At 41.8% G+C, this 22,927-nt stretch overlaps 1 protein-coding gene across 1 annotated transcript in view; it reads right to left on the bottom strand.

Annotated features, from left to right (window-relative positions):
* LOC144824202 (dynein axonemal heavy chain 11-like) overlaps nt 1-22,927 on the bottom strand; it is a 3,356,387-nt gene that overhangs the window by 1,532,622 nt on the left and 1,800,838 nt on the right. The window contains exons 51-53 of the mRNA XM_078683354.1: nt 18,106-18,238; nt 17,880-18,007; nt 11,034-11,182 (exon numbers count right to left, since the gene is read on the bottom strand). Coding sequence (XP_078539480.1) covers nt 11,034-11,182; nt 17,880-18,007; nt 18,106-18,238 — 410 coding nt within the window. The remainder of the gene's footprint in view (nt 1-11,033; nt 11,183-17,879; nt 18,008-18,105; nt 18,239-22,927) is intronic.

Below are 22,927 nucleotides of genomic sequence, written 5' to 3'. Positions count from 1 at the left end.
TTGTCATCACTGCAATTTCTGCGTGCTCTTAAGAATTCACCAAATGGAATGGTGCTGATCTGAAGGGATGGGTGGGCACTACTAGCGTGTAAAATCGCATTGCAGGCTGTGTTCTTTCTGAAGAGTTTGCTGTTCAATTTGTTATTGGAAATATAGATTTCCAGGTCCAGGAATTCTACTCTGTCTAAGCTGGCGTCAATGGTGAAACTCATATCCCATGTATTATGGTTTAAATGTTCATGAAAATCCATCAAGTGTTCGTGTGTGCCGGACCAGATTAATAGACAATCGTCAATGTATCTTCCCCAAAATACTAGAGTCTATAAATGTGGCACCTTTAGTGCCCCAGATGAGGTCCTTCCCAAGTGCACCCATAAACAGATTCGCGAATGAAGGGGAAAATTTAGAACCCATGGCGACACCTTTTATTTGCCTGTACCATGCGTTGTTGAACATAAACACATTATTCTTCAAGATGAGTTCCATCATAGATACCAGCATGTTAGTATGTTGCCACATCGTGGCTGGTCGATTCTGTAAAGTCTTAGTTACTACTTTCAATCCTAAATCTGGTTTGATGCTAGTGTACAGTGCTACCACATCCATGGTTACTAGAATGTTGCCTGGCTGCCACTGTAGATCGGAGAGTATACTCAAAATGTGTTTCGTGTCTTGAATAAATGATGGTAGGTTGCGTACCAGGGGCCCTAAGAATAGGTCTACATACTCAGCTAGTCTCTCAGTCGTACCCCCTATACCTGATATGATAGGCCGTCCAGGAGGGAAAGGGAGGTGTTTGTGTACCTTGGGCAAGGTATAAAGCCACGGGTTCATCCAGTCCCTGGAACCCCCACTTTTGGCCCCCCTCTCTTGGTCCCGCCCCTACCCCTTCAGCCACAGTAAAAACACTGGGAGTGAAATTGAACAGTCACCTCACTCTTCACTCCCAAATCAGTTCCGTAGTCTCCTCTTGCTTCCTCACCCTTCGAACAATCCGTACTGTTTCCCGTTTTTTTTCCCCCCAGGCTCTCAAACTGATCATGGCCGCACTGGTAATCTCACGGCTGGATTACGCCAATGCCCTCTATAATGGCATTCCGGCATACAGCTTACGGAGGCTCCAGGTGGTGCAGAACCACGCGGCCCGGCTTATCTACGGTCTCCCACGCTACCATCACTCCTCCCCCCTTCTTAGGGAGCTCCACTGGCTGCCTATCAGGGAGCGCTCCCTCTTTAAGACCGCCTGTATGACCTTCCAGGCCCGGCAAGGCACTGCCCCGGCCTTCATCTCTTCGCTGATAAGCGATTATGTTCCCTCCAGAGAGCTCCGGTCCTCCTCTAAAGCTTTCCTCCAAACCCCCCGCTTTAAGCGGAAAAAGTGGGGTGGTGCCAATTTCTCCACCTTGGCCCCTGCTTTGTGGAATTCTCTGCCTGATCACCTACGTTTTGCCACCCACTATGCCTCTTTTCGAAAGGATCTCAAAACGTTCCTGTTTAGACAGGCCTTCCTTTTATAAACTCGCTTACCCCTGCAACCCTCAGTAAATCGGACCTTGTTAGCGCCAAGAAACCGCTTGGTGGATGTTGCGCTCTACAAATGTTTTAAATTAGAAATTAGAAATTAGAAATTAAGAGGGTTTGAATATTTTCAAATAGAGATATTCATCTTCATTAATTAGGCCATCTTCTTTCCATTTAAGAAGGAATCTATTAATGACAGTGGTAAGGGATGCTATGGGGTTGTGGTCGAGGCACTCATAGCATGTAGTGTCTTGTAGTTGGCCCAATATTTCGTCTTGATAATCCTTCTTGTTCATAATGACAACATTACCCCCCTTATCCGCTTCTCTGATAATTATGTCTTGATCTTTGGTAAGAGTATTTAGGGCAGCCCGTTCTCCTGTTGTTAAGTTATCCTTGTATCTGAATGTACGTAGGTTTCTCTTATGGTCTAGTTTTTCAATGTCTTCCAGTACTCGTTTGTGGAAGTTGTCTATAGAGTTACCCCCTGGTAAAGTGGGGATCCATTTGGATTTAGACTTCAGCCCACTTACGATGCTGTAGTCTGACTCAATATTGAGTTCCTCAAGTAGTTTTTCCATGTCATAGGGAGTTTGTTCTTGATCAGTTAAAGAGAGTAAGAGCTGTGTGGCTTGAATATCATTAATAGTTAGGACACCAGGTTCAAATTGAGTCGGGATGTTCGTAGAAGTTTTATTAGACATATTCCGGTTGGAAAAATGCTTTTTCAGTTTCAGATTAGGTACAAATTTAAACAGATCAATCTTTAATTTACAGATATCAGTGTTAGCGAAAGGGTTGAAATTTAGACCTTTACTTAGAAGGGAGATCATATTGGGGGTCAAAGTTTTGGATGATAGATTAATCACCTGTACCTCTCCCTCTTGTGTGTCAGTTAATTCCGGTTGTTCCCAGATCTGAGTTTCTTCCTGTAATCTTCTACGTTTCCCCTTCCTGCCCCTGCCGGTTTTGGATCTTGGGTGCGATTCCCTCTCCTGATTCGTTGTATCTCGCATAAAAAAGGTGTGGTTTCACTAACTGTTCTGTTGGCATCGTCCTCACTGACACTGGTTGTGCTAAGTGATGTGTTGCTTGAAGAGACAGAACTAGCATCAGTTTCATTTGGTTTGTCTTTTCTGATCCGTGATTGTTTGTTGATCATGTAATCATATTTCTTATCATATGTAAAGATTCTACCCTCAGTGTAGTCAGCCTCATCTCTTTTTAACTGTCTGGCTTTACGACTTTTTATCTCGTTCTTATGTTTTAAAAGAATTTCATCTAATATCGTGTAGTTTTTGACAGTAGATTCAGGAAGATTTAAATCTTTTATCTCCTGTTCTAAAGTGGCAATTTCGGCCTGAAATTTGCTCACCTTACGGTCAGAACTCTCAATGAGGATGTCCATGAGGATGTTGGAATTGTTGGTAAGAGCGTCTTCCCACTTACCTAGGAGATGGGTGTCTAGATCATCATAAGTGGGGAAGATCTGTGTCCTTAGACCTCTGGGTATACGTCTTAATCTTGCATACTGCTTCAAAGTGGTGCCGTCCCACCACTTCGAGTTCTCTTGTTTTTTAAGTTTCTCAAGTCTTATGAATTTGTCCCTAAGACCTTCTTGCTTGGTAACACTAGGGGTGCCACTAGTAGTTGCTCTATGTGTTGACATACCCTTTGCAAGGTTGTCAAAAAGTTCTTCTGCAGCTTTGTCTCTATTCATGGTGAGGGATGGAAGTACTTATCCCTATTCTTGTTTCTAACTGCGCGGCGGCTGCCCCCCTCTTCCAACCGCAAAACCAATTGAGAATAGGGTTTTTAGAGTGAGGGAAATACTGGGCGCACTGCTCTCGGTTAGCGCGCAGGAAGTGTAAGGGTTGTAGTATTTGGTGATAGGTGCATACAGGTGAGGGGAAAAAGACCTTAAACCCCTCCAAGAGTGTGTATCAGGACACACACCGTACAGAACAAACAAAAACCTGTTGCACACCAGATCAATAAAGTACAGAAAATAGATGTCTCAATGGACATATAAAAGTTCAAGTTTCCACCGTTGAAGAAAAGGGGACGGCCAGTATTACGACTCCTCTTTTATTGCTATGAATGGCCAGCCTCTGTGACAAGTAATTTGGAAAGGTAGAGGCGACCACTTGTTCAATCGGGTGGAGAGCGGAAGCTTCTCTTTGTAAGTTCCTGGGTACATAGTAGGTAAATCCAGGAATAAGATAGATGAAAACATAGGGAAGAAAAAGGGAAAGGCAAGAGTGTAAGTTTATAGACTCTCGCTGATCATGATAATACATTCGTGTGTATCAGATCAATAGATCTATCGTGACCTTTAAATCTCTCTGTGCCTCGTATCAATTGCTTGAGGAGTTAGTTAAGCACTACAACTGTGCTGAAATCTAAGTATTTAAGATAGCAATGCGAGATACAACGAATCAGGAGAGGGAATTGCACCCAAGATCCAAAAGCCGCAGGGGCAGGAAGGGGAAACGTAGAAGATTACAGGAAGAAACTCAGATCTGGGAACAACCGGAATTAACTGACACACAAGAGGGAGAGGTACAGGTGATTAGTCTATCATCCAAAACTTTGACCCCCAATATGATCTCCCTTCTAAGTAAAGGTCTGAATTTCAACCCTTTCGCTAACACTGATATCTGTAAATTAAAGATTGATCTGTTTAAATTTGTACGTAATCTGAAACTGAAAAAGCATTTTTCCTACCGGAATATGTCTAATAAAACTTCTACGAACATCCCGACTCAATTTGAACCTGGTGTCCTAACTATTAACGATATTCAAACCACACAGCTCTTACTCTCTTTAACTGATCAAGAACAAACTCCCTATGACATGGAAAAACTACTTGAGGAACTCAATATTAAGTCAGACTACAGCATCCTAAGTGGGCTGAAGTCTAAATCCAAATGGATCCCCACTTTACCAGGGGGTAACTCTATAGACAACTTCCACAAACGAGTACTGGAAGACATTGAAAAACTAGACCATAAGAGAAACCTACGTACATTCAGATACAAGGATAACTTAACAACAGGAGAACGGGCTGCCCTAAATACTCTGACGAAAGATCAAGACATAATTATCAGAGAAGCGGATAAGGGGGGTAATGTTGTCATTATGAACAAGAAGGATTATCAAGATGAAATATTGGGCCAACTACAAGACACTACATGCTGTGAGTGCTTCGACCACAACCCCATAGCATCCCTTACCACTGTCATTAATAGATTCCTTCTTAAATGGAAAGAAGATGGCCTAATTAATGAAGATGAATATCTCTATTTGAAAATATTCAAACCCTCTTACCCTTGGCTTTATACCTTGCCCATGGTACACAAACACCTCCCTTTCCCTCCTGGACGACCTATCATATCGGGTATAGGGGGTCCGACTGAGAGACTAGCCGAGTATGTAGACCTATTCTTAGGGCCCCTGGTACGCAACCTACCATCATTTATTCAAGACACGAAACACATTTTGAGTATACTCTCCGATCTACAGTGGCAGCCAGGCAACATTCTAGTAACCATGGATGTGGTAGCACTGTACACTAGCATCAAACCAGATTTAGGATTGGAAGTAGTAACTAAGACTTTACAGAATCGACCAGCCACGATGTGGCAACATACTAACATGCTGGTATCTATGATGGAACTCATCTTGAAGAATAATGTGTTTATGTTCAACAACGCATGGTACAGACAAATAAAAGGTGTCGCCATGGGTTCTAAATGTTCCCCTTCTTTCGCGAATCTGTTCATGGGTGCACTTGAGAAGGACCTCATCTGGGGCACTAAAGGTGCCACATTTATAGACTCTATAGTATTTTGGGGAAGATACATTGACGATTGTCTATTAATCTGGTCCGGCACACACGAACACTTGATGGATTTTCATGAACATTTAAACCATAATACATGGGATATGAGTTTCACCATTGACGCCAGCTTAGACAGAGTAGAATTCCTGGACCTGGAAATCTATATTTCCAATAACAAATTGAACAGCAAACTCTTCAGAAAGAACACAGCCTGCAATGCGATTTTACACGCTAGTAGTGCCCACCCATCCCACCAGATCAGCACCATTCCATTTGGTGAATTCTTAAGAGCACGCAGAAATTGCAGTGATGACAAAGATTTTAACGAAAATCTGAGGGAAATGCAGGTGCGTTTCAAAAAAAGAGGTTACTCAGATGACCTACTTAACAGAGCAACCGCGCGGGTCAAAAAAATTAAAAAAGTTGATACACTAAAGAAGAAACACACAGACACAAAACCTAAATCCACAATGATTCGAATGATCACTGACTTCAATATCCAACATCAATCGCTACGTAGGAGTTTCACCAAACACTGGAATATTCTCAGGGCAGACAAAAGCATCCAAGACTATTTAGGAGAATATCCACAGATAACTTTCAGAAGGGGTAGGACCCTAAGAAACAGACTTAGCCCCACAATTCCAGGTAGCATCACAACTGACCCCTTGCTAACGATACGCAATACAGGTTTTTTTAAATGTGGGTTTTGCTCTATGTGTCGGTGGGCTAAACACAAAACTAAGGAATTTTTTGACACAAAAGGAGAAAAATATATTATCAGGACCAACATCAATTGCACCACACGCTTTGTAGTATACATTATCCAGTGTGTATGTAAGAAATTCTATGTGGGCAGTACCATCCGCCTTCTCAAAGAAAGAATAGCCGAACACATTAGACCCATCCATAAACAAGACCCCAGGTACCCGGTAGCTCTGCATGCGGCCGCATGCTATGACCAAAGTATGGACAAACGGATTTCCTTCTTTGGGATTGAAACTGTACCACCGGGAATACGGGGCGGAAACAGAGAACTAAAACTGAGACGTCTGGAAGCCATGTGGATTCTCCGCCTCCGTACGGTGGATCATGGTTTGAATTTTGACCAGGAGATGCAATACTTCCTAGGGGACTAATTTAAAACGTCTTTCCTGTCATTTCCTTCAGATGTATGAACCATGTGAACACTTTTCTCTTTCCGAACACACATATTAGCTTTTGTCATTTACTGTATCTGTGAAGCAATTCTCATGTAAACTACAAATGTACTCTGTTACTACAACCAAACCCTCCTTCCCACTTATTTGTGGACCCTCAAAGAGACACACATGAGGTAATGTTGTTTTTCACTAAATAGAGTGGTCCGTAAGGGGACCCTTACAATACTTCCTTATCCCACTACCTACAATCACTTATATATATTGGTAGAGCATCCACAATTTGCATACAACACAATCAACAATTGTGTTTTCGAAATGCAATGTATAGGAATTGTTTTGCTGAATTGTGATAACTCATGCCGTACTACTCAAAGGATCTGTATCTAACATGACCGCAGAATGTAAATGTAAACATCTGTATAATTCGGCAATGGAATCGATGGAATAATAGACATGTATGCATATCGTAGATCTGATGCATGACACTTTACTTCTCTCTGCATGTAATGCGCGCGTGCATGTAATCGTTTTTTTCCCCCCTTTTTAATGACATTGCACTCTCTGTCAATGTCATTTTCGCCGCTGTTTACACCTTTAACATGAGATCTTCATACTGAATAGGGAACTTGCACCAAACTCCGGTAGAAGTGACGCTCTAGTCATTCCAATCCGGGACCTTTCTCAGGCTACTTAACCACTTCCGGGCCGATATCACGTGTCCGCACCCGGAACCAGTCTGCAGGAGCACTCGTCCTGCCGGCTTCTCCCCGCAACACGGGTAAGAAAAGACACAATTCTTAAACTCTCATTGCTATCTTAAATACTTAGATTTCAGCACAGTTGTAGTGCTTAACTAACTCCTCAAGCAATTGATACGAGGCACAGAGAGATTTAAAGGTCACGATCGATCTATTGATCTGATACACACGAATGTATTATCATGATCAGCGAGAGTCTATAAACTTACACTCTTGCTTTTCCCTTTTTCTTCCCCATGTTTTCATCTATCTTATTCCTGGATTTACCTACTATGTACCCAGGAACTTACACAGAGAAGCTTCCGCTCTCCACCCGATTGAACAAGTGGTAGCCTCTACCTTTCCAAATTACTTGTCACAGAGGCTGGCCATTCATAGCAATAAAAGAGGAGCCGTAATACTGGTCGTCCCCTTTTCTTCAACGGTGGAAACTTGAACTTTTATATGTCCATTGAGACATCTATTTTCTGTACTTTATTGATCTGGTGTGCAACAGGTTTTTGTTTGTTCTGTACGGTGTGTGTCCCGACACACACTCTTGGAGGGGTTTAGGGTCTTTTTCCCCTCACCTGTATGCACTTATCACCAAATACTACAACCCTTACACTTCCTGCGCGCTAACCGAGAGCAGTGCGCCCAGTATTTCCCTCACTCTAAAAACCATATTCTCAATTGGTTTTACAACCAGTTGTGTACCTGATGTGGAAATCGGTGATCCTTGCAGGGAAATGCTGGTGGTTTGAGCCAGCAGTCAATTAGTAAGGATTATGGAATATAAATAAAAGGACACCCCGGGTCATTAATCCCAAACCAATCCTTGGATAGTCTCATTGGAGAAACAGATTGTCAAGGCACACAAGCACCGGTAAAGGACATCACTTATGAATGATTGCTGCAAAGTCATTTCAAGCACTCGCACCCATCACAGACTAGCTTTCAAACTCTACCAGGGGCACTCTCTGACACCCCAACAGAGAATCTGTCACACAATACCAGAAGCATTCTTACACCCCTCATATACTAATAGTTTTCACTCCCTACCAACTGCAGTCCAACACTCACCAGGGTAGAACGAGCATAATACCAGATGCACTCTCACAACCTTCACTGACTAGTCGTCACACACTACAAACGACTTTCCTTCTCCTTGCAGAGCAGCAGTGCACAATAGTGAGAGCACTCTAACAGCACTCACTACTAACAACTAATCTCTCATCTTTCGAAAACTATCTGTGTCAAATCCCCACGGCACATTTACAGCCATGTCACAGTAACAGTAGCACTCTACCAGAAAAACTCTCTCACCTCTCAAAGGTTTGCAGTGACACACTACTGGAAGCACTCTCACAACTCTTACAAACTAGTGGAAAAGCCAATAGGGCTGCATGATAATTGAATTTGCCTATTCATTGATTGGTGTGTTTGTATGTGGGTAAATGGGTGAATGTAATAACAAGTCAATGAGTGAATAAACAGACACGTGAGTGCAAGGATAGGTGACCAAGTGCATGGGTGATGAATGACAGTAATAAGCCGGACCTATTTGGCTTGGTAATGCTTGTTAATATCAAAGCATCTGTGTCACCTGAGAAGAGGGTCACAAATTAAATTGGCCTTTTTACAACAGCACCTTTGTGACCGTGCAAATGTACAAATTAAATGCATAGGTGAAATGTATTTTGAGCATTTTAAAAAGGACAAATAAATAATAATGAGAGACATATGGAGCTTATGTTGCCACAATATTTGTCCGATCTTCATCGCACGCCTATGACTGTGGTATCTTCTCTGTGGCATTTTTGGCATGAAATGAAATAATCTCTAATCTTAAACATATGTTGCAGAATTAAAATGCAAACAACCCACATTAACCTTAGAAATACTGCAAACACTTATACAAAGTTAATACAAGACACATTGCTAAATATTTGAACTACTTTACTTTTACACATACTTTTCTCAAGTTTAGACACTGAAATACAATATTAATAAGACCAGAAGCTTTTCAAAAAGTGAAAACCACTGTAAGATGTGAAGAACATGTGTGTTTAATACAATAAGAAAAATTCAGACCAGGAAATTCCCTAACATGACGATCTGCAGAACCTCTATATTAATAACAAGTATACCCTCCTTTGGAAAGGGAGTGATTTACACTATGAGTAATGTGTTAATGTTTGAAATATGTTGTCCTCACATAGGCTATGTATAGAGAGGAAATTCCTACCTTTATAATTTATATGTGGGCAAAAACACATTACTGTTAGCTGTCTCCACATAAAATGTAAAAAATGAAATAAATTCACAAAAAGGGCTCTTGAATAAGGTTCTGGTTACAGAAGACAAAAAAATAGACAATATGCAGTACCCTAGAAAATAGGCACTTTTTTTAGGAACGACCCCTTTCTTAGAATTCTATGGGAAACTTATGATGAAGTGGACTCAATGCAGCTATATGATCTAGCAGAATCACCATTGCTGACACCCCTTCCAAACCCCTTCAAACACCACGTTAAATATATCATCTAAAACATAGCAACTGCTCTATTAAAAGGTAGTACAATGCTAGACTGTAATTTGATAAAGATTCTCAGGGCAAATATAAAATGACAGATCAGCTTTATGATTTTAAGAGTAGGGTTGGCCAACATTAGAATTATGCTAATGAAATTCAAGAAATGTGTAAATTTGCTATTACATGAAAATCATGACATTTTTCCTGAATTTAGCATTACACAATTTGCATAATTTTCAGCCAAGGGACAGTGGCTCACACAGAGTATACCTCAATGAAGTTTCCTGCTAGTAATTAATGTGACTTTTTTAACATGATATTAACTTATGTGAAATTATAACTTGTGATAAGGACAAAACACATTTCAAGTAATTTCAGAAAAAAAACATACACTATTCCACAAACCGCTACTTACTACTAAATAAAGGAATAGCAAAATCTTATGAACCAAGACATTTACATACACTTACAATACATGATATTTGCATGTTTAAGGATACAGGACCAAGTGGAACCTCTTCAGTGTGAGAAACATGTTCTAACTACTTGTGCTGGGAAAGTAGGCAGAATGATTTCATGTCAAGCTCACTGTACTTCCCATGTGCCCTGTGCATCAAGCATGCTTTGCTGCACATACACCCTATCTGTGCACGCAGGGTGGAGGGGCATTAGTGTTGTTGCACTAGCTGCTATTTAGGGATATCAAAGAAGGGGTGTGACATTAGTCCATCTCGGATGTATGACGTTACAACGCATGCTTTTACCATGCATGCTGTTACAACGCAAGTATTACAACGCAAACCTTTACAACGCATTACACTTGGGGGTGCTGGATAGTGAATAGTTTAATTTACTATTCCAACTCCAGTCCCCGTGGACACTAGGGAAGGTGTTGGATAGTAAATTAAAACTATTCCCTGTCCTAGAGCGCCCCCCAGTGTAATGCGTTGTAAAGGTTTTCATTGTAATACTTGCGTTGTAACAGCACTGCGTGGTAAAAGTTTTGTTGTAAAGGATGTTTCCCGTCCATCTCTGAGACGAAGGATTATGGTTAATTGGTTCAAGTTGGACGCACGTCCTAATCTTTCTATAGGACAACAGTTTTGTGAGATAGGGCATATAAACCTTATAGGGGATGGGGGGGGGGTGAGAGTTGTTTTTGATGCCAGGTAAGGATAGCACAAATAAACTTATCTAAATGCGGGTTGCATACTGAGGCTTCAGACACTTACGGACTCCACCCCAGGTCCTGTGTATTCACGTAGAGGATTCCTGCCCTGGAGACGGTGGCGGGAGTTGCTGCACGAAGATGACTGATTTCAAAGAGGAGTCGCATTGAAGGAGTTAATGATATTCGCTCATTGCTGGCTAGTGTTAATACCTGCACAAACAAAGCACTTCACTATAAGAACACAAAACACCTTGAAAAGCAACATACTACCAGAATAAAATGTCATCTGCATGTGAGCCTGCATCCTTCATGTGGCAACAATAATAATGATAATAATAGCAATACATAGAATAATAATTGTAACAATATTAATAATAATAATAGTAGTACTGTTAATAAGAATAATTTAATCGATAACAATGATAAAATCCCTACTACTAACCAAAATAATAATGATGATAATAGTAATAATATAAAATAGAAAATGCAGACACTTTCAATATTATGTGCTTTAATTCTATTCAATCATTAAATATACAATTTTAACCCTGAATATAATCACATATTAATGCACAAAATATAGATTTTGTTTAATTAATCTATGGTTTACAATTACGTTTTGTAGCACTTGGGGTGGAAGTTGACCAGTCTATTTGCTTTCCCCGAGTTCATTATTCCCTTGATTGTAGCTTTGTTGGCGGCTCTGAGTGGCTTTCTTAAGTTTATTACTAACTATTTCCCCACCATGATTACTTCAATTGGCCTAATACACTATGGATCAATTTGTTAAGAGTTACAAGGCATAAATTATATCTAGAATATTTAGGGGCTTATTTATGAGAGGCTTGCGCTGCCGGAGCGTTACATTTTTTTACGCTTGAGCAGCGCTTAGCGCTTGCCTCTCAATCATATCTATGAGGTGATGCAAAGCCATTCTCTATGGCTTTGCATGGCCTCATAGATATGGAGTCAGATAAAGCAGCACAAGTCTTTGTGTTGCTGTACTCTGCATAAAGGAGGGATTCCAGGGGCGTTGGAGGGGTGTTCCCAAGCAACACCCTTGGATTTGGATGCGGCCCCAGATTTACTTAATCACGTAAACCTGGGGCAGCGCCAAAACCTTATGACTCCCCAAAGCAGGCGCAGCGAGGAGAAACATTTTTATTTCACCTAATTGTTTTGTCTTTCCATGCAGCACACATAGATGGAGGAAAATGCCTCTCAGTTTTATTTTTGTGCAGGAGGTGCTCCTTTCTAAACAAAAACAATCCTGTCTGCAACAGAGGCACCATGGTGCAAGAGTGCCTACGTTGGCAGTAGGCAGCATTTTGTGTGCCAGTGCTGGGGTGGGGGAGGACAGTAATGCACCATATTTCATAAAATGCAGTGCATGACTGCCCTTTCACATTGGCGTAAGGCTGCGCAGCAAGAAGACTTGCAGTGCTGCCCTATGCCAGTTCCACATAAATGAGGCCCTTAGTATAGTACACATGTTCTGTACCCATTCACTCACAAAATTATAAGCCAGTATTATGAAAACAAGGATAAATCATTTAGGCTAAATTTATATTGTTGGCAGATAGGGAACTCCGTTGCAACAGAGTTCCTTCTCTGCCAATATAATGGCCCACCTGCCTCATTTAGAGTCCGGCAGACCGTAGGTTTGAGGACGGCAGAGAATACTCCATCGCTACTGTTGTCAAACCCCTCAAATGGCCTGAAGGAGTAAAGGTCTTAAGAGGTTTGGCCATATGTCCACCCACCTAATTTAGATTGAGAGAAATACAGCAATTTTAAATGCCCAACCCTGCGAGGAAAAGCCTGGTGGTAAGGGGCATTGAAAAGAGCCTAATGCACCCATTGCAATGGGAGAAAACTCCTATGGCAAGGGGACCATTGTTTTTTGGGAATTTTCTTTTTTTAAATTAAAAAAATAATGTACGTTTGACGTATGGCCCATTTCCAGGAACCACCATCCCTGAAAATGCAAGTGAGGTCTACAGGGGCAGCAGACATCTCTAAAAAACAGCACGCGGATTACCATCGCCATGGCAACAGTAATAACTCAGTCTGCCGAAATATAAATTAGCCCCTTTATTTTTACAATAAATTACGCTCAACATACACTCCAACACTATGAGAAGAATCAACACACCTGCTATAAGACAAATAAGCCATTTTCACATTTTTTAGTACTGGGACTGGCGAAAACTCATAATGGATGGGAGTCCTATTGATCTTTTGAAAAGTAAATGGCAAAATAATGGTGTTGGAGTTAACATTGAATATTCAAGTAAAAAGCCTCCACTCAGCCATAGATTCTCACAGTTTGTTTTCTGTGATACTAATGCTCCGATATTTTCCTTTTTTTGAAATTTAAAAACGTGTCTGAATACAACTGTTAAATGTATGGCAACAATTAAAACACATGTAAGAGTTATGCATCGCTGCTGGGGAAGCATTCATGCAAGAACATGTATTACAACTCATTATATAAAGTATATCAGTCCCACCACAAACTTTCTTACAGCTTTTCATGAGAATCAACAATCATTACAATACTTACTTTATTATTTCTTTTAATAGTTTGTATACAGTGCCTAATTGGCAAAAGGGCATTAAAGCACTTTACATAAGGAACAGATTGTGTTACAGAGGGTCAGACTTTTTTATAAATAGGAGATTAAGTGATTCGCCTCGAATCATAGGATGTTAAGCCTTAAACTTGGATATTTAAGTATCATGGGGTATTAGTGGAGTGGACGGCGCATCATCCTAATCCAGGTTCAACCTCACCCTAATGAGGATCAAGCATGAGTTGATCCGTAATAACCTCAGATCCCAGACAAAAGGACAGAGGCATCAAACACTTTCTTAAGTGAGGAGAGATCCCTCACAGGGTCACAAATGTAGAGAAGCATATCATCTGCATAAAACTTGACCACCCTCTAGATTTTGTTTGTGTCATATCCCTCATGACAAGCATATAGACTAACGGCTCCATCACAATATGACCAAAAGAGACAGCAGTGGTCAACCTTGAGCGCTGCTGCATTAAACAGGCCTTTGGGATGATATAATTCTCCCTGTGCTGAATCTTCCTATCCATGTATGTGGGCTATATCTGTATGTATAGGCAGACCAGCTTATTGGAAAGACTGCCAGACTAGGTGTGCCTATCGAAGATAATAGACTATCAGCATTGGCACTCAATATTAGGTGGAATAAACTAACCAGTCTGATCAGGGTGCACTAATGTTGTTATTATAATTAGAACTCTACTGACTACAACCTTTACACACATTTTGTCATCAATGTTTATGGTGAACCTGTTAGCTTTGAAGATCACCATCACTTCAGTATCCCTTGTTGTTGGATGTGGGGTCTTTTCTGTTTACGCAGAGTTGTAGAAGTCAACGAGTCGTGGTATGAGCATTCCCACATATTTGTAATAAAATTGTATTGAAAATTCATCTAAACTGGAATTCTTACCTCTACCCGGCATCAAGATAGCCTTTCTAATCATGAGTGCAGTGACAAATGGCAATGATCACAGCTTAGGTACAATACTTCTGTCAATCCCACTCAGAACAGCTAGGTTAGTCAGTGTGTATCACGTAAAGCCGACATGCAGGAGCCACGCAAGCAGTTTTCTATCTTTTTCTCCCACTTTATAATGGTGGAGTGTGCAGGAGTGGAATTCAAGACATCCAGTGCATCATGTATACAAGAATGAGTGTCGGTGCCCAAAAATTCTGCTCAGAAGTCCACCGCTGGTGCAATTAAATGTAAGCCCACCCAACACCAAGGCTGCGTAGTCTTGAATCCACCTCATGCCTCTTTAATCCACCACTAGATACTTTCTGTCCCCTCATCTCATGCTTGCAGGTTACTGCTTTCCCTCCTTGTGATGGTTTTTCTGTCTTTCTCTTCCTCCGTCTTTCCACTTTGAATGCTTTTCCCTCTCTTGCACTTGGCAAATGTGTAATGCAGACAAATCTGTGCCAGTCCCAAAAATGAGCGCTGGTAGCATGCACTGACAACCATCTGCTAAATTTAAGACGACATCTCAATATATTCAGGAGCATCACATGATGAAATTTACCTTCTATGAGCTCAGCATTCATCTTAGAGTACATTGCACATTTAATTTCAAGGGTGTGTAAAACACCCTCAACGCTTTTGTCATCTCGCTATTATTCACAATCCTAGCACCCAGTGCTTTAAATGGGCCGGTTCTCACCAGTACTGAGTACCGGCACTTCTCAGATTTATCACTCTGAGTACCGGCACTTCTCTGCTGCCGTGGAGAGTACCGGTACTCACGAAAAGTAAGGCTCATTGGCTGTGTTGGTGAGCCGGAGTGGAACGTGTGTCTGGCAGCCAAATCGCCGCTTCTGCAGCCCCGATCTGAGCCCCCACTGAGCTATTCAGCAGAGCTCATTTGAATAACGTCCGTTGCTCACAGTCACGCTGTGCTTGACAGAGCAGGGTCCGTTCAGGCCCTGTGCTGTCAATCACAGCCACGCTATCCTGCGCATGATTGCAAACAAGTGTCAGATGACAGAGGTTTCCGAGGAAGTAGTCAAAAAGAGCATGATACGAGTCACAACTTTCATGGAGAACCTGATGATGCAATAAATGTTGTATTGATAGTGTAAATGTTAATGAGTGAACAAGGGTGGATGGATAGATGAATGAATAGATGGATGGATTATTGAAAGCATGGATGGCTGGGTGAAGGAGGGTGGATGATTGGATAAAAGGGCAGGTTTTGGGTGGATAAGTGAAAGATTGGATGGATGAATGAAAGGGAGGGAGGATGAATGAAAGGGATGGAGGATGGATGAGTGAAAGGAGGGATTGAGTGAAAGGGTGATGGAATGAAAGGGCGGATAGAATAAAGGAGTGAAAGGGTTGATGAACAGATGAGCAAAAGGATTGATGAATGAGCGAAAGGGTGGATAAAGAGATGGATGAGTGAAAGAATGAATGGATAGGTTTTGAGTTGGATGGATGGATAGGTTTGTATATGAAGGGTGGACAGACGGAATGGTGAAAAACTGAATGATGGATGAAAGACAGAATAGACGACAGAATGTAAAGGTTAAATGGTGTACATCAGCAGGTAAATGGTAAGATGAAAGGACGAATGGATAGATCTATGGAAGAGACAAGAGATATCTTCTGAGGAGGGTCATGATGATTTGCTTCATTTGCTTGGTGCCATAAGAGCGTTGGTGCGACGTGGGGGCATTTTCAGTTTCTTCCTTCTCATGTGCTGAAAAATATATGGTTTTGTGCCAAACAACAGCAATTAACAGTATGGCATTAAGTAGGTGCCTCTATTGCAAAAAAAGGAAAGTTAACATATTATAGGACTTCTCTTTCATTTCGTGTAATGAGTTAACTTGCTTTGTTTATATAAACACATTTCTCATGTGTGTTGGTGTGTGCTGCAACTAATATAGAAGAAGTCATGAAGTGTCATCATGTCTTGCCTTTAGCCCCGCCCCTATCCCCGCCCCCTCACTACACCTCTAGCTCATTTTAATGAGTACCTGCACTTATTTTTTCCCATCTAAAGCACTGCAAGCACCCACAACTGTCTTCAAGCTGACTTCATGCATCATAACTTTAAAAGCCTCCCACCCTACATACGCATCACAACCGAGCCAGCATACAGTCATTGTAGCAGGCTGGCAGTCAGGGTTCTGCATAGATATTTAGGGCCTCATTTACAAGAAAGTGCCGCAGAGCGGCACCGCAAGCCCATTGGCTGCGCCGCACTGCAGCACTTTCAAAGCACAGGGATGCATCGTATCTACAAGGATAGACGGATCCTTTGCTCTTCCCTCCACTGGCACACAATTTGCTGCCATGAGCTGATGCAGGCACCCTTGCACCATGGTGCAAGGATGCCCTCGTCACATGGATGATTGTTTATGTGCAGGAAGGGTGTCCCTTCCTGCACATAAACAATCTGAAATTGAATTTTTCAACTCCTATTTGTGCTGCATTAGCACACATAGAAGTTGCAAAATGTCATGCATACAAAGAGGAAAATACCGAGAAGTTATTACATTTCTCCTCGTTGTAACATTCAGAGGCAGTTCCAGTTTTACGATTTTTTGCAAATCTGGAAATGTGTCAGGTTCCATTGGTGTTGTGTGGGAACACCCACAGAACGCCCCTTTCAAGAAAAGTGCTGCATGCAAAGGGGCCGTATTTACAAGGACAGGTAAAGCCATGCAGGGTGGCTTTACCTGTTCTTGTAAATATGGGGCAGCAAAATACGCTGCGGGTGCATCACAAATAGTGATGCACTGGCAGCGCAAGGGGCTTGTTAAGCCCCTTTGTTTTCAACAATAAGCCCATAACTTTCACTTTAACTAGGAACTTGTCCAATCTTGAATAAAATGAGAGCTCAGAATCATGCGGGTCAGTTTTCTGCCATAAATCACAGAGTCCCCACTGGTCTTAGTAAGCGCCGGAAAATGTGCTACTGTTTTCTCACTATCCATCAATTCCAAAGCTGGAAAGACCGCATTCAGAGAGGCTACACTACACAGTTGAATTTGTCATTCCATAATGTGGTCTCAGTCTATCCCCCCCACTTGTTATCTAGGTTCATTATGTTCTTTGTTCTTAGTTTTATTTATGTGCTGGCAGATAGTCCCCTAAGAAATGCTTCATCAATAAATTGTGGAAGAAATAAAGCGATCACATTTTAACAATTTTTAGAACATTGTTCTCTAACGACCACCGTATTAAATACAAGAAAGAGGATTTATTTAAAATGTATTCAGTTAAGCACTTTTTCTAAGGTAAAAAAAAATCAATAATGTGGATTATAAAGAAATGTGCCCTCTGCTAACAAATTAAAGGAAAACATATTCCTACGTACCTTGTTGTCATCCATTACAGTATTCAGTGACTCAATCCACATAGGATCAATATCACCGTCCAGAACAATCCATTTTGGTCCATCGTGGGATATGGCAGAAAGTTCCCTCATCATGGATGAAAACAATCCTAAAAACACAAAGCAACAAAGGCAGATTTTTAACCCTGTTCTAGAAACAATCGCACATAAATTGAAATCGCGAATTTCCAACTCGTGAAAAAAATACCATCTTTCCATTCTCGCGTTGAAGGATGAAGAAATCCAAAAAGCTCATCTGTTGTCACAGCCTTGGGGTTGATATCATTCCAGAGGGGCCTTAGTTTCATTTTGGCGTGGGTCTTGTGCAGTGTTTTCAAAATCTGTAAATTGAACAAAAAACACATTTTACTCAATATAAACTATGTCCTTTTGAACATCAACATAATAAAAATACAACGTGCACTTCAGATTAAACATCGTTGACATTGTTCTTTGATTTTAGGTTCTGCATTCGTTATTATTCTCAAAATCATTAGAAACACTGAACTATTTTACAACTGTAAATAATTTCATAGGCATGTCAGAGCACTGTCACCCCTATTCACAAACCTAATGACAATGACTGAGATGTTTACTCTTACATGTCAAAAGTAGTTAAAGGAAGATGAGCTAAAGCATTGTTCAGGTAGCAGATAAATAAGAAAGTCATCCTTTTGCCTTGATCACCTATTTTTGACTGGTGGTAACTAACTCTGACTGTGCCTTGGGCTCTGCTAACCAGGCCCAGGGCCAGTGATCAGATTAAAAGTAGGGCTCCCAGTTTTATGGTATTTTTTTTGTTGATATTTCCATCTGTGTTTATCCATATTTATTTTTTGCTAATTTTATCTGCATTTATCCATATTTTTGGGGGGGGTTGTGGAAAAATTGAGCTGAAATTAGCATATTTCTGCATATATTTAACCAGTAAATATGCACTCATGCTTGAATGCCTATTAGGTTTCAATGCTGTAAACACCTGCAGAAGATAAATCATTGCACTTATAAGAAAATATGCACATTTCGGTATCAACCATGTGCATATCTGCTGCTGTTAAAGCCTCTATACTAAAAGTCTTTCTTTTTTAGCCCCTATCAATCCACACAGCTATTGGCCTGGCAGTTAAGACAGAGAGTAGTTAGTTACTCAAAAAGCAACCCAATTTCTGTTTTTATTCACATTTAAAAATAAATACAGACAAGTAAATAAATGTTTTCTGTCTGTATTTATCTGTAAAAATAGGTAAAAACGGATATACTGAGCCTTAATTAAAAGGTATATGGTAATTAGGTGTAATTATAATTGGTACTGACAACCTACCTGTACACCCCTAGTATATGGTAGGGCATGTAGGTTTAGAGGCCCAACCGATTCAATCCACTTAAGTGTGCACTGCTGTGCTGCCTGATGTCATTTTAAAAGCCTGTCCTGCTTTGCAAGCTTCTTTTTAATTGAAATTGTATGCAAGTCCAACTTTGGATTTCATGGCACTAAATTATTAAACTACCTTATTTTTACATATGTCAACCCTAAGGTCTACCCTAGGCTCCCCCATGGTAGGGTGGCATGTACAAATAAGTAGGGGTATTTTAAAAGATGCTTTATATGCCCTGGTGAGAGAAAAACAAAAAAAATGTTTTCCTCATTGTAGCATTTTTGCTCAATAGGCTAAAATGGGAATACTTTAATAAGGCATAAATATTGACAAGGGTGAGCTAAAATGATATTTCAAGGACTTAAAAGATTGGTAATAATAACTCCAACAACTTGTCACTGTTCAATTTATCGTAACTTGTAAAGAAAAGACGTTCTAAACTTTCTTTTCTGTGAGCCAAAATCCAGCCTCCTAGCATCCTCTTCTGATTGGCAAGTCTTGCCAGGCTGAGCCAAACTGCTTTGATGAGGTGATAAGTGGCCCGCATAGAGGCAGAGGTTATCTGGTGGGGGAGATCTGCAGCTGCAGAGAACAGGCCAGGAAGGCGCAGGGTAAACAAACTGATCTTCAAAGAGAGCAGGACAGTAAGGCTGGAAACCAGGCCTACCCCCTCTTCCTGTACCACCCACCCAGATGCGAGCGCCAAGAATGGAATTCGTAGGAGATCTGGAAGAGGAATGTTTAGGGAAATGACCCACACCAGTAGGTTGGCTTAGCCAGATCTTAACCCGAAGGAGAAAGATTCTACATCTTGAATTTTAAAGTATAGTGCTTTGTGAGACAAGAATATGCCACACTTTGGAGGAAGCTGTCATACTTTTGGGAGGCAAGCTGTACCCCTTTTGTCAGGGGTGCCCTCTCAGCTTGTCACAACAGAACACTGTATAAATATGGTACAGCTGCATAGCAATTCAGATCCCCTGCCTGAAACTACAAGAAGAAGAAGGACTGCTCTGCTGGAAACCTGGCCTGCATCAAGAGGACTGCACTTGGAATGACTGCACGTACTGCACGCTAAGGAACTACAGCCCTAAGGACTGAGCCTTGCTTCAAAAAGATAAGGAGTGGGCTCCCTGAAAGTAACAGGTTAAAAGATCTCCACCTGCATAATCTCCAGCAAGAATAACCCAGCTGACCACCTTCAGCTGGACTGCATTGTGGGAACTGTGGTCCCAATGCCCGAGGAGCAACTCATTGACTCTGGAACCTTGGATGTTATTTGTGGACACTTTGAACCCCCAAAGGGAACTTCAGGAAGCACTTCCTGAAGTTTGGAGAACTTTTGCGAAAAAGCTCCAACAGATTGACTGATCCAACGTCATGAGTCAAGCCAACTATGTTGAACCGTGACCCGGCCTGGATTTCAGGTTCATCCCACAGAAAACTCTGGAGCTCAAGACTTCCAGGAGTTGACCGAGGGCTACCAATGAACCAAGCCGATGAAACTGCTGCAAATCCAGCCTGCTGGAGAGGCCCGCTCGATGTAGAGAGAAAATCCTCCAGAAAAGTTTCTAAGTGTGAAGGTAAAAGCCTCCCGCTTAGTGTTGCTGACCAGGGCTTCATCGTGGTCGGCCTAAAATTTGACTTTGTCCCTGTCCCAAAAAGATGTCGCTATTGGTTTTTAAGCTCTAGAAAGTGTTTATTATTTCACAATTAATACCTCCAGTTCCCTACATTGAATTGTATTCATTTCAAAGCACCAACTGTGGAGATCTGGGCATGCCAGTTCAGGAAAAAAATCACAAGTTCAGACTGACCGTGATGGAGTGCAGGCCGGCTACAGGGGCCCAGTTAGGCCCACTGAACAAAGTACCCTTACATCCTGACTTGCAGGACGTTGCAAGGACTCGGGTGGAAGATGTGTTGCACAGATGAAGTGATGCATCAGATCGGTGATGCAGCAAGGCTGTGATTCGAGGGCCTGCATTGTCATCGAGGACCCTGTAGACAGGGTTTGTGATGTGAGTCCGGCATCGAGGATTTAGTGCACAGTCAAGGTGATACGTCAGTTCAGAGGAGCTGCGATGCGAAGTCCGGCATCATAATCGAGGCTATCGTCATCGAAGGATACGAGGGCCTGGGCCGAGGATGCATCACACAGCCTCAGCTCTGAAGACATTGCTGGCTGCAGTGGCAATGCGGGTCTTTGACAACAGGTCCAATCTACGCAGCAGGGGAGATGTGTCGGTTCTGCTCAGGGATGTGCAGCAAAGGAGATAATTGGTTCAGCTGGATCCACAGAGGCAGGCATAGCACCTTCAGCCCACTTACAAGAGTCCAGGACTGGTGGGGCACCACTTGGCAGGGTAGACTCACAGATGGTAGGTGCAAATGCAAGGTTTTTGGAAGCCTGTTATCTCCCTGAGGCTTCAGATCTGGGGGCAAGCCTACTAGCCCAAGTAGTCAGTCTGGGTTTTGGGTTCAAGAGATGCAGGTCCAGTCTTTCTCAACCATGTAATAGGGCAGCAGGTCAGCACAGCAGGGCAGCAGTCCTTCAGAGCAGCAGTCCAGCAAAGTGGCCATTCTTTAGGAGCACACTAGCTATTCTTCCTGGCAGAGTAATCACTAGGATGCTTGTTTCTGGTTCAGGGAAGACCTGACTTTACAGTTTGAGCTGGACTGTTCCCATGAGGCACAGGGTCAAGACTGATTTTCATATAGCTGGATCTGAACTGAGGTGGCGAAGTGAGCTAAAGAATGATGATGGATTCAACCCAGATCTGTGACTGGGGGTGAGTGTCTGAAAAGCGTCTGCACCCCGTCTATCATCTCCTTGTGTTTGTAGAGCATCCAAAGGTCCAGAAGTATACTGAAGAGTTGGTGTCTGCGGTCCAGTATTAATGCCCGATTGTGCTTAAAAGTGTGGAAAAGTTTTTAGGGACATGTCTTTGAAGAGCACAGGTGCCCTGTCTTCCTGGATCTGGCTCCAGACTGACTGCAGCACCTTTGCCTGGAGATATGACACAGCCCATTTAATTGTAAGTGGGGCTAGGTCCAGCTCCTCCCTCCCATCCTGCCAGTGATAGTCCGTCAAGTCACACCTAAGCTCCCCATTGTGTGTGTCTATTTAGGAGGAATATACAAAGCCAAACTGTGACCTACACCCCGTAATGTGATCCAGAGACAGGCTGCAGGCAAAAAATTGCTAAGGCAAGAAAATGGCAAATTTTAAAAGTCACGTTTTCAACATTGCAATTTATAATCCGCCTATAACTTAATTTAGGTTTTTTCATTACAATTCCAAACACCAAACATGAACCGTCTACCTGTTCCATTTGGAAAGATGCTTAGGAAATGTAATAAAGTAACTCCAATGTTATCCCATGGGAGAGGTGGGCCTTGCAGAAGTGAAAAACTAATGTAAGATGTTTTCACTACCAGGACATATAAAACATAAATGTATGTGTCCCACTTTTTATAAACATTGCACCCTGCCCTCTGGACTGTCCCTAGGGGTGACTTACATGAACTTAAAAGAAAGGTTTGGGCCTGGCAAAAGGTTTAGTGTGCAGGTCGAAATGAAAGTTTAAAACTGCACACACACTGGCCTCAATGCCAGAACTGAGACATGTTTAAAGTGCTACGTAAGTGGAT

The sequence above is a fragment of the Lissotriton helveticus genome, chromosome 3_1 (assembly GCF_964261635.1).
Source record: "Lissotriton helveticus chromosome 3_1, aLisHel1.1, whole genome shotgun sequence".
Classification (NCBI taxonomy): Eukaryota; Metazoa; Chordata; class Amphibia; order Caudata; family Salamandridae; genus Lissotriton; species Lissotriton helveticus.
Note: the sequence above shows the minus strand (reverse complement) of the source record. Positions and strands in the feature narration are given on the sequence as shown.